This window comes from Capra hircus, chromosome 5 (genome assembly GCF_001704415.2).
Source record: "Capra hircus breed San Clemente chromosome 5, ASM170441v1, whole genome shotgun sequence".
NCBI classification, from domain to species: Eukaryota; Metazoa; Chordata; class Mammalia; order Artiodactyla; family Bovidae; genus Capra; species Capra hircus.
Window position 1 is genome coordinate 59,577,032 of NC_030812.1, and position 12,849 is coordinate 59,589,880.

Here is a 12,849-nt window from a genome sequence, read left to right on the forward strand (position 1 = left end):
TGAAGACTTTTTCCTCACTGCCTTGTTTAAATGTATGTGTCTATTTGTCTGTTTTTCTCTATAGCATTTATAACTTAGTCCACTTTCATCACGTACTCTATATATTTTGTTTATTGTCTATCTCCACTAGAATAAGTACCACAAGAGGAATTTTTGCTTTTTTTTTTTTTCTGCTATATCATCTGTGAGCTTAGAGTAGTGCGTGGCACATAATAGTTCAATGAAGATTTTTTAAATGAAGCTGGAGAGGTGGGAAGGACTAGGTCACGTAAGATCTTAATAGGCTGGGAGAAGGAATTTGCATTTTCTTAGACTGTCCTTTCATCTCCTAATAGAGGTAACTACAAGAGACAATAATAAAGAAGCATCGTCTACGTCAGACTGGGGTTCAAGGATGGTTGTATTTTGAGCAGAGGTGTGGGAGGTGGGGTGGAGAAATGGAGAGAAGAGGATCTTGGACCTTTTAAAAGAATTACCTTATGTCTAAAAATGATCTGTTTCATATATTTTATCATTTTAGGACTCAATTATCTGTTAAAAAAAACTTTAAAAAATACTACAGAGGACGTTGGTTCTGAAAACTCCACCAGGGAAGTTTAAATTGCGTTAATTATGAGTAGAGGGGAAATATGCCATTGAAAAAGCAGCCTCTACTTTAAATATGTTTCAACTTACATAATGGGAGATATATTTAGACTAGTGAATTTATAGAACATCAGAGAAATTATTCTAATTGCTCTACATAATTTGCCTAATGCTTTTCCAGCTGTGGTATACATAAGAAATATGAAAAATTATGTAGCCACTTTTTTTCCCTCAAAAGTTCTCATGATTGAATGTTACTCTGGAGCTTTTATTTGTAGCATCTTTTTGTATCTCTTCTTTTTGGCTAATGAAAAATAACATGAACATTTCAAGCAAGCAAAAATTTTGGCTCTAAATACCTAAGTAATATTTGTTTTCTTTCTTTTTAAAGATAACCTGCCGAAATTTCGTTGGAATACAGCTCAAGATTAATCCTCCAACCAATAAAGGGACAGCTATAGGACAGCGAGCAGATGTCCTTAAAAAGCTTATCCATTCAGGTTGGAACCAATCTTAGCTTGAAGCTCTTTCTCTCTTCTTCAAAGCAAGATTTGCTGTTGTGTTCTGCATGTCCAGTCTCCTATAATTAAAGTGTTTGTAAAATCTCTTTTGCAGATTTGACTGAAAATAATCCACTTGATATTTGCCATCTTATATTGCTATAAACGTCACTTAAGGGGAATTAAAACTCATGTCTTTTATTAGTTTAATCTGTAAGTTAAAAAAGGGAAATAAGAGGGAGAAAGGAAATTGATGGGAAAAATTAAAGATGAGAAAAGACTGTTTCACAAGTTTTTCTCTGTTTTTAATCTCACTTGGGGACTCTTTAAACTGATCTTTCGTTATTTTCTTGGTTCTATCTTGATCCCCATAATAACTTCCATTTCCATAATCAGTATGGATTATTTTCCTACTGGTGTTACCAAGGTTAACTTGTTGGTTTTTAAACAAGAGTACAACAGAAGATTCTGAAACATTATGACTCCTTTGCTTTTAGCTGGTGAGGCCTCTTGGAATGTTTTGGCAATGTGGCTTTTAAGAATGAGATGATGGGAAGGGATGAAAATGGAAGTAATACCTCTCTCAGTGGTGGTTTTCCTGTCTCTGTTTTGGGTAGAGGAAAGAAATGCAAGTCTTCCCTTTGATATCCCCTGCATTGACAGGTGGGTGTTTTACCACTAGCATGATCTGGGAAGCCTTGATATGTTTGGATTCCTTCATTTGTTTATCTATTGATTTTAGGTATGTATGTGTGTATGTATGTATTTCTGCATTCATTCATTCATTCATTTCTTGAGTCAGGCAGCCATTCAGTCATTCAGCAAATATTTATTGAGTATCTTCCATGTGTTAAGTGCTATACTAGGTCCTGAGAAACTGGGAAAGATTGAAGGCAGGAGGAGAAGGCGATGACAGAGGAGGAGATGGTTGAATGGCATCACCAACTTGATGGACATGGGTTTGAGCAAGCTCCAGGAGTTGGTGATGGACAGGGAAGCCTGGTGTGCTGCAGTCCATGGGGTCACAAAGAGTTGGACATGACTGAGTGACTGAACTGAATGACTGACTGACTCCTGAGAATACAAAGATGAATGAGACTAAAGATTTGTTACATGATTTACAGCCCATTGAAAGAGACCGATTAATAAGCCAGAGATGATAGTGTAGAGTGGTAAGGTCTATACTGTTGTGACTCCTGCTGCTGCTATAAACAATAATAGTTAATGGCTAGCATCATTTTTGAGAGACTCTATGTAATTTAGTGGGGTTATCATAAAAGTAAAAGGCAAAAGTTGAGAGTGGAAAGGTCGGCAGGAATTGGATAATAAGGGGTCTTAGAAGGTAGGGTAAAGAGACTCAGATTTATCTAGGAAGCTGAAGGGAGCTAGTTAGAAGGGTTTAAAGAAGGAAAATGAAATGATCATATTTGTGTTCTTGAAAGACACTTCAGCAATGTGGGGAATAGGTTGGAAGGAGACCACATGGTGGCAGGAGAGCCGCTGCTACCTGCTTATGGGTTTACAGACATGATGAGGTCCAGGGCTTAGATAGTGAGAACAGAAGGGTGGGCAGTTGTATGCTTGTTAGTTGAGGGGGATGCACGAGGAAGGGAGGAGTTCAAGTTGCTTTGATTTCTGGCTTGGGTGGCCAAGTGGTTGTGGTATCTTCACTCTATTAAAAAGTACTGAAGCTGGGGGCAGGTTAGAGGAAGACATCTCTTTGCTATTACTGAGTTTGAGGTGTCTGAATAATAACTGAGTAGAATCATCCAGTCAGTCAGTGATCAGTGCAAAGAAATAGAGGGAAACAATAGAATGGGAAAGACTAGAGATCTCTTCAAGAGAATTAGAGAGACCAAGGGAACATTTCATGTGAAGATGGGTACAATTAAGGACAGAAATGGTATGGACCTAATGGAAGCAAAAGATGTTAAGAAGACGTGGCAAGAAAACACAGAAAAAGTATATAAAAAAGATCTTCATGACCCAGATAATCATGATGGTGTAATCACTCCCCTAGAGCCAGACATCCTGGAATGTGAAGTCAAGTGGGCCTTAGGAAGCATCACTATGAACAAAGCTAGTGGAGGTGATGGAATTCCAGTTGAGCTATTTCAAATCCTAAAAGATAATGCTGTGAACATGCTACAGTCAATATGCCAGCAAATCTGGAAAACTCAGCAGTGCCCACAGAACTGGAAAAGGTCCATTTTCATTCCAATCTCAAAGAAAGCAGTAGTTAGAACTGGACATGGAACAAAAGACTGGTTCCAAATCAGGAGAGGAGTACATCAAAGCTGTATATTGTCACCCTGCTTATTTAACTTATATGCTGGACTGGTTGAAGCACAAGCTGGAATCAAGACTGCTGGGAGAAATATCAATCACCTCAGATATGCAGATGACACCACCCTTATGGCAGAAAGTGAAGAAAAACTAAAGAGCCTGTTGATAAAAGTGAAAGAGGAGAGTGAAAAAGTTGGCTTAAAGCTCAACATTCAGAAAACTAAGATCATGACATTTGGTCCCAACACTTCATGGCAAATAGATGGGGAAACAGCAAAAACAGTGTGAGACTTTATTTTCTGGGGGGTGGGGGGCGGGCTCCAAAATCACTGCAGATGGTGACTGTAGCCATGAAATTAAAAGACGCTTGCTCCTTGGAAGAAAAGTTATGACCAGCCTAGACAGAATATTAAAAAGCAGACATTACTTTATTGACAAAGGTCTATCTAGTCAAAGCTATGGTTTTTCCAGTAGTTATGTATGGAGAAGGAAATGGCAACCTACTCCAGTAGTCTTGCTTGGAAAAATCCCATGGATGGCGGAGCCTGGTAGGCTACTGTCCATGGGGTCTCAAAGGGTCAGACACAACTGAGTGACTTCACGTCACTTCATGTATGGATGTGAGAGTTGGACAGTAAAGAAAGTTGAGCAGCAAAGAATTGATGCTTTTGAACTGTGGTTTTGGAGAAGACTCTTGAGAGACCCTTGGACAGCAAGGAGATCCAACCAGTCCCTCCTAAAGGAAATCCATCCTGAATATTTATTGGAAGGACTGATGCTGAAGCTGAAACTCCAATACTTTGGCCACCTGATGCAAAGAACTGACTCATTTGAAAAGACCCTGATGCTGGGAAAGATTGAGGGCAGAAGGAGAAGAGGATGACAGAGGATGAGATGATTGGATGGAATCATCGACTCAATGGACCTCAGTTTGAGTAAACTCTGGGAGTTGGTGATGGACAGGGAGGTCTGGTGTGCCGCTGTCCATGGGATCACAAAGAGTCGGACACTACTGAGTGACTGAACTGAACTGAACTGATGATACATCAGTGAGGCACTCAGCAGGTTTGTATTTTCATCACCAATGCATGGTATTGGTTGAAATCAGAGGCTTGAACAAGGTCACCCAGAAGGTGTTCTTAGGAATATGGACCTGGGGATGCCATCACTTTGGAATCTGTGTCAGTCAGAAAGGGCTGGGGTACATAGGAGTTATGAACAATCCCCGAATCTCATTGCCATAAGACAAGGAAAAGTCTGTTTCTTGCTCATGCTTGTGTTCAGTGAGTGCCTCCATCATGGATTGATGGAATGTCCATCTCGACACAGGCTTCCATGATTGTTTTAGAGGCAAGAGACAGAACACTAGTGTTATCCTCTACAGCAGCTATAATTAGAGGCATATAGTAAATGGTTAAGACTTTGAAGTGAGACCACACGCATATACCACACACTTTGCACTGAGGGCTTTACGTGGATTGTTTTATTATAACAACCCCAATAAAATTCACTGGACTTCAGGCACTCTGATAAATGTTTCGTGAGTATTAGCTTACAACTGCCTGATGAGGTAGGTTTGTTGTTGTCTCCATTTTTTAATGAGGAAAAATAATGTTTTGTATATTTTTCATATTTTATAATTTTATATTCATAGTTTATATATAAGTCAGATGATGGCTCTTCAAGCTGATACTTGAAGGTGACACATTGTCCACAATTTTATTGGCTAAAATTATGTGGCCACATCTAACTTCAAAAGGGGTGCATAGTGTGATTATACTCTGTGCCCCAAAGGATAAAGATGGACTATGTGAAGAGCCCTAGTGACTGTGATGGAAAAAACAGAGGCAGAGCCCATATCTGAAAGAAATTGGGATATAACTTAAGAGGTGGGAGGTACAGGAGCTGAGAGTGTTACAAATAAGGCCAAGGAGAGAGAGAGAGTGTATGAGTCAACAGTCAGAGAGAGGTCAACTAAGATGAGGGATTCTGTCCATTGGATTTGGGAGGTCACTGTCCCTGGCCTTTCTGCTATGACAGCCTCACCTTAGGGTCTTGCTATAGCTGTTTCTCCTTCCTGAAGTGCTCTTCCCCCATCTCAGTGGCTCTCTGATAAACCCCTCACTTCCTTAAAATCTTTGTGCGTATCTCATCTTTTCAGTGAGGCTTACCCTGACCATTCTGTTTGAAACTGCATCCTGCTTCCTTCCTTCCAATTCCCCTTACCCTAATAAATGTATTCTTTTTTTTTTCCCCCTGAAGCGCTTATAGCCACTTATCACATTCTATAACTCAGTTTTAAAAAACGTATATTTATTGATTACTAGTCTGTCTCCACTGATAAAAGGTAAGCTCTGTGAGGTCAAGGACAATTGGTTTGTCCATCGATGGAATCCACATGCCTTCATCAGTACCTGACACATAGTAGGAACTCAGTGTCCACTTGCTGAATGAATGACTTTAAAAATAGTAGTTTCAAAGAAATGGTTGTGAGGCTAATGGCAGTGTTTTGAGTGGTGGGTGTGGTCGTGGTAAGCTGTGCCTGCACAGAGTCAGTGAGAAATGAAGCTTAGAAATGACAAGCAAGAAGCAGGAGCAGCCATAAAGGAAAGTGGAACCCAGGGGGGCTTTGTTTTATTTGTGTGGTTGTTTTAGTAGAAGAGAAGGAGAATATTTCTATATGAAATGGAAGAGCCAGGAGAGAAAGATATTTGATCAGGCAAGGAACTTGAGGATAAACAAGGCAGAAAATGGGATATACGGGACTTAGGATGCTGGAACACCCCTGATGCTAGATAAGAAAGGAAGGAGAGAACAGGTTCAAAAGCAGGAAAATTTGTAGATGGTAGTGGTAGAAATTGAAGGCATCTTTACTGGACACTAGAGATTTTCTTAATGAAGCAGGGAGTTGAGAGCACAGCCAAGGTTGAGATTCCAGGAGGGGTGTGAAGTGGTGGACTGGAAAATAGGAGAAAGGAAGATAGGAGAGCTGCAGAGCAGTGTAGACGACCCAGTTGAGTAGGGTTGGTGACCATGAACTTGCAGGTTTTACTGCCAATGATAAATTATTTCCTCATATTCAGTGAACAGGAGGAACAGCTTCCCCTCATCAGTCATGTGTGACTAGTTCCAAAGAGCATCTTTCTTCCTGGGTGTGTTGTCCTTTTCTTCATCTTGTCTGTCAAACCTCTGGAGATCCCCCAACTTGGGATCCATAACTCAGAATGTGATTTATACTGTCCCCTCCATCCTAAAAAGAACTGGCAACAAATGTGAGAAAATGTGTCAAAAATGCTTGTTATCAATCTTCTGGTTATCGCGGTTGGGGGAGTGGGGGTGGGGGTGTGGTGTGGGGAGGGGGAGGGGTGAATTGGGAGATTGCTGCTAAGTTGCTTCAGTTGTGTCCGACTCTGTGCGACCCCATAGACGGCAGCCAACCAGGCTTCCCTGTCCCTGAGATTCTCTAGGCCAGAACACTGGAGTGGGTTGCCATTTCCTTTTCCAATGCATGAAAGTGAAAAATGAAAGTGAAAAGTGAAAGTGAAGTTGCTCAGTCATGTCTGACTCTTAGTGACCCCATGGACTGTAGCCCACCAGGCTCCTCCACCCATGGGATTTTCCAGGCAAGAGTACTGGAGTGGGGTGCCATTGCCTTCTCCGGAATTGGGAGATTGGGACTAACATATACACACTATTATACATAAAATAGATAACTATTAAGGACCTGCAGTACTTTGTAATGAACTATATGAGAAAAGAATCTTCAAAAGAGTGGATATATGTGTATGCATGGCTGATTCACTTTGCTGTACAGCAGAAACTAACACAACATTGTAAATCCAATATACTCCAACAACAACAAAAAAAGAAAATGCTTGTTATCAAAATGATAACTAAGAGCTAGGAAAAGCATACCTAGGAAAACTCTAGACCCATGTGACCGGTAGGTGCTTAATGACAATGGCTGCAATGTGTCAGGAAAGCACGTTGCCAGTCTGTTGTTAGGTTATATTTGGAAAGGCAAGCAGGTGGGTGGTAGGGCAGAAAGAAAGATGGGGTCATCAGGCTTCAGTGATCCTTTGAGATGGTTCTCAATGGTGGTGGAGGTAGAGCTAGTTTGAGCAATGAACAGAGTTGTTGTTTAGTCTCTTAAGTCATGTCTGATTCTTTTGCGACCCCATGGACTTTAGCCCAGCCCAGCTCCTCTGTCCATGGAATTCTCCAGGCAAGAATACTGGAGTGGGTTGCCATTTCCTTCTTCAGGGGATCTTTCCGACCCAGGGATTGAACCTGAATTTCCCGCATGGGCAGGTGGAGTCTTTACTGCTGAGTCACTTAGGAAGCCCATGGACAGAGTAGGAGTATTCAAATAGATAAGATCTAAAAAATATTGTAATGGAAGTAATAATTGATTGAGCCAGTACTTTATTATCTTCTGGTGGCTCAGATGGTAAAGAATATGCCTGCAGTGTGGGAGATCTGAGTTCAATCCCTGGGTCAGGAAGATCCTCTAAAGAAGGGAATGCCTACCCACTCCAGTATTCCTGCCTGGAGAATTCCACAAACAAAGGAGCCTGGTGGGCTACATATAGTCCATGGGGTTGCAAAGAGTCAGACATAACTGAGTGACTAACTCTTCAACAATTATAGGAGGTAGATGTTATTATACTTATATTACACATTAGATAATTAAATGTTGCAAGTGAGTGCTGGAATCATGGTTCAAACCCTGGTCTGTCTGATTGCTCACAGGGCTCCACTGAGCTATCAGGTCTGTCTGTCATTTGTCCCTTTTCAGGTTAGATTCTCCTCTTAACTTATAGCAGTCAAGAAAAAATTTGCTATGTATCAGTAGTCATGGGGGAACAGATATTTTATTGTTACTTGTTATGATAGTTGCACAATTTTAAGATGAGCCTGCATAACTACTGCAGGTTTTACACTGAACCATTATCATTAAAATCTTGGCATCCACCTGATACCTCCTTATAAAACTCTAGGACCTCTGTGTCTAAGAGCGTACTTTGGGCTGCGCTTTTGGGCTTATTAGGCAAAATTTTAAGATGCTGAATTTTTTTTAGTGTACTAAATTCAGATCATTAATGTGTTTATAAGCATGATGGTCCTTATGTACATCACCATGACATGTTTGCAATGCTTAAAAGTTTTAAAAAAAGACCAAGTATACTCCTGATGGTTTCCACCCCAGATCGCTGCTTTAGAACATCATAAATTTTCTTTTGGCATAATAGCATTTGGTGGTAATGCTTGATACATTTAATTCTTCAGAACAGATACTGTAACGCTCCGATGCCTAGGAACATTTGGTATTCTCATTATTTAACAGCATTCTATTTTCCCTCTAGCTATTTAATAATGCATATGTAATTTAGTACAGTCTCTGTAGGGTTTGGAGGAGTGAGAATACCTTACTTTATAGATGATTTTTTGTATGGATGAGTAACCCACCTGCTTGTTAAGCTTCAAAGGGGTGATAACTCTATGGATATGCCTTTTACTGTAGCTGTTTTTGCTTTCTGTCTGGGATCTCTTTCTTCAGTTTTGACCTTATTGGTATCTAAGTTCTCTAACAGGATAATTCAGCCATCAGGTGTGTTGGAATTTTGAACCCTTTGGCTGATGTGTTTTATTAGTGTTGAGGTCTTGTAATGGACCGGAACCTGGTGGTCTGGAGTTGACTGATAGGAAAGTAAAGGAGAGAGAAAGAGGCTGATATTCCTTGGTTTATGTGGAAAGCCAATAAAGCCCCTGCACGGGGCTTGTTCTGTTCACGAAGGCCTCAGGCGCCCTCTCGATGGGATGAAGGTGTAGGGTGCCTTCTCAAGAGGGTCTTAGAAGCCCAGGCAGGAAAGTGAACTCAGAGAGCCTCTGTGCTCCAGGGGATCAGCCTGAAAAAGAGAGAGAGGGAGAGAGAGAGAGAGAGAGGGAGAGAGAGAGAGAGAGAGAAAGAGAAAGAAAGACACAGGGACCAAAGCTCTGATGGAGCAAAGGTGTTTTAATTAACGTGGTGTGTATATATATACTGTCTTACAAAGTTGTTATTCTTAACAAAGATAAAGATTAAAATTCCAGACTTAAAAACATAGGCTATCCATATTAGAGAGATTTGTAAACAATCACTTTTACCGTAAGGTTCAAAGGAAGAAGAGGATACTTATCACTGTATAGAAAAACTAGTAAAAAAAAAAAAAGTCTAGATTCTTCAGCCCCTGGGAGAGGCTTGCCTCTCCTCTTAATTCCTGAGTATTCAGGAATTAATAAAAAACAAAAAATTCCTGATAGATTCAAAACAACACAGAAAAAGCCTCCTGTTAAATGTTTCCTGACAATTAGTGCCTCTGGGTATTTGGATTGATGTCACCAAAGGTGAGAAAGTGGCCCAAATTTTGTATCACTCACTGGGATCCTTCCTTGTTGAGCCCATCTCTCTGGAGTCACTGGCATTTCAGTTTTAATGTCTACACTGGTACACGAGAGATGTAGTAAATCTAGTCTTTTCTCTCCTCCTCCTCCTTCTTATTTTTATCTATTTCAAACTGTTGAGGCTATTAGTGCCTTTAAAACAGCTTCTGAATTATCCATAGAAGTTCTCAGAGAGGGACCCTTGAGACAGAGATGGCAGAATAAGCCCTGCAAGCTAATGATATTTCCTTATTGCTTTGCATCATTTATCTCTTGTAGACAACCACCAAAACACCAACAGAAGCCTAATTAGATAAGAAAAAAAGGGTATACTAGGGTTTGAAAGAAGGGGAAAAAGTAAAGTAAAATATAGCTTAGGAAAACAACAGAGACAAATTATTTATAAGCATGTATTTGCTAAAAAATAGCAGGATGATTTTATTCAGAGCCCATATTTTAAAGATGGCAAACGTCTCTTCTTTTCCCTCTTATAATCTCTAATCACTGGAATGCCTTTCTGACTTTTATTCTAGAATGTAAGCTCTAGGAGAGAGGGAGTGTGTCTATTTTGTTCACTTGTACCTGTTTGGTGCCTGGCATGGCACCTAGTACTGGTACGTGCTCAGTGGACATTTTTAAAATATATGACCAACAGTCATAATGTGAGCTCCATTTATTAAATGCTTCCTCCATGACCAATACTGTGCTGGACATGTCACAAACAGGTTAAAACATAGTCTAGTAACTCTTGGAGGTAAATCTTACCATCCCAGTTTTAACAGATATTGCAAATGAAGGCCTCCTGAGAAAGTTACTGTCTGAAAATATTAATATGTGAGGGCTTCCAGTTTCCTCCTTTTCCTTTGCTTTGCTGAATGTCTTTCCCTCATCTCACTCTCTATGGAAGAAAAAATGAAAGCCAAGCTCTTGAATTCTGGCAGGAAAAGTGGAGAAATGGGGAAGAAACCTATGATCTTCAGGATGTTGTGTGTAAGGGTTGGGGTGGGAGGGGTGAGGGCATGCCTTGTCAGGACTCACGTAGGACTGCACATGCTTAGAGGAGACGGGGGTGGTGGAGACATGCTGAGACACAGGAGAGTGAAGTTGGCAGGAGAAGAGTGTGACCTGTGCCTCATTATTTGATCCTCTTATATAGGTGACAGGGAAGTGTGTCATGAGATGAGTCATGAGTGAACTTGCTGGGGGCACAGATGCACCTCTCAACGTGGCCCTGTTCCTGTTGTGACCAGAGCCTCCAGGGTTTCTAGACATCAAGGTGTAATGAAAGATGTGTCTCCACAGCCATTGAATGTGACCCCATGTTATTAATTTCACCAAGACCTCACTGGGCTTACAAGGACCCCAGGCTTAATCTGTATTATTCTCAAAGTGTCTCTGTGCCCACACTAGCAGGTGTTAAATTAGGATCATTGCCTGTTCCCCAAATCTGACACCCTTTGGGAAACTATTTGGGAAAGGCGTCACACTAAAACCCTGGTTCTCTCTCTTATGTCTTGTAAGGGCTTAAAACAAGTGTTGTTGTTGTTTTTTTAATTGCTAAGTCATGTTTGACTCTTTGTGACCCCATGGACTGTAGCCTACCAGGCTCCTCTGTCCATGGGATTTCCCAAGCAAGAATACTGGAATTGGGTTGCCTTTTCCTTCTCCAGTTAAGACAAGTGACTGTCCCTCAAAGTCACTTTTCCTCCTTTGTTAAGTATGAGTGATATTTATCTCTATTAGTTGTAAGATGGGCTTCCCTGGTGGTGCAGAGGTTAAAGGGTACTGTGACAATAAATTGAGATTAAGGCCTATAGAAGTGATTATTAATAAATTTGTACCAAGCATTTAGCTTTGAAAATTGTTGTCATTCATTCATGTAACGACCATTTATTCAGCACATACCATGTAATAGGTACAGGCCCATGTTATAGGCCAGGGGTGAATTCAGTGGACAAATGGGCAAAAATCTCTGCTCTCACAGAACTTGCATTTTAGTGGTCAGAGACAATCAATAAGTCAGTAAAACCCATAGTAGGTCAGAAGCTAATGGGTGCTGAGAAGAAAAGAGAAGTTGTGACAATTTTAAAGAGAGAGATCAAAGAAGGCCTCAGTTCAGTTCAGTTCAGTCACTCAGTCGTGTCTGACTCTTTGAGACCCCATAAATCGCAGCACGCCAGGCCTCCCTGTCCATCACCATCTCCTGGAGTTCACTCAGACTCACATCCATCGAGTCCGTGATGCCATCCAGCCATCTTATCCTCGGTCGTCCCCTTCTCCTCCTGCCCCCAATCCCTCCCAGCATCAGAGTCTTCTCCAATGAGTCAACTCTTCACGTGAGGTGGCCAAAATACTGGAGCTTCAGCTTTAGCATCATTCCTTCCAAAGAAATCCCAGGGCTGATCTCCTTCAGAATGGACTGGTTGGATCTCCTTGCAGTCCAAGGGACTCTCAAGAGTCTTCTCCAACACCACAGTTCAAAAGCATCAATTCTTTGGCGCTCAGCCTTCCTCATAGTCCAACTCTCACATCCATACATGACCACAGGAAAAACCATAGCCTTGACTAGGCGGACCTTAGTCGGCAAAGTAATGTCTCTGCTTTTGAATATGCTATCTAGGTTGGTCATAACTTTTCTTCTAAGGAGTAAGCGTCTTTTAATTTCATGGCTGCAGTCACCATCTGCAGTGATTTTGGAGCCCAAAAAAATAAGGTCTGACACTGTTTCTACTGTTTCCCCGTCTATTTCCCATGAAGTGATGGGACTGGACGCCATGATTTTGTTTTCTGAATGTTGAGCTTTAAGCCACCTTTTTCGCTCTCCTCTTTCACTTTCATCAAGAGGCTTTTACTGAGGAGTTAATAGTTAAGTCATAAGCTTAAGGACTTGAGGAATCAGACCTGGGGATATCTGAAGGAAGAATGTTCTAGGACAAAGTGAACCACTGGTGCCAAGACCCTTGTGTGGAAACATGTCAGTGTGGGAGGGAGTAAGGGGAGAATAGTAAGGTCACAGGGAACCTCTTCTTGGTGGTCCTTAGAGGTCACTCCAAGG

General features: G+C 41.1%; 1 protein-coding gene across 3 annotated transcripts in view; it reads left to right on the plus strand.

Moving 5' to 3' along the window:
* The window catches only part of CFAP54 (cilia and flagella associated protein 54), a 335,725-nt gene that overhangs the window by 151,800 nt on the left and 171,076 nt on the right, over positions 1-12,849 (plus strand). For all 3 annotated transcript variants that reach the window (XR_001918076.1, XM_013963991.2, XM_005680630.3), the window contains exon 39: positions 977-1,085. Coding sequence is in view for 2 of the 3 variants with exons in the window: in XM_013963991.2 (XP_013819445.2) it covers positions 977-1,085 (109 nt within the window). In the remaining variant the exon portion in view is untranslated. The remainder of the gene's footprint in view (positions 1-976; positions 1,086-12,849) is intronic.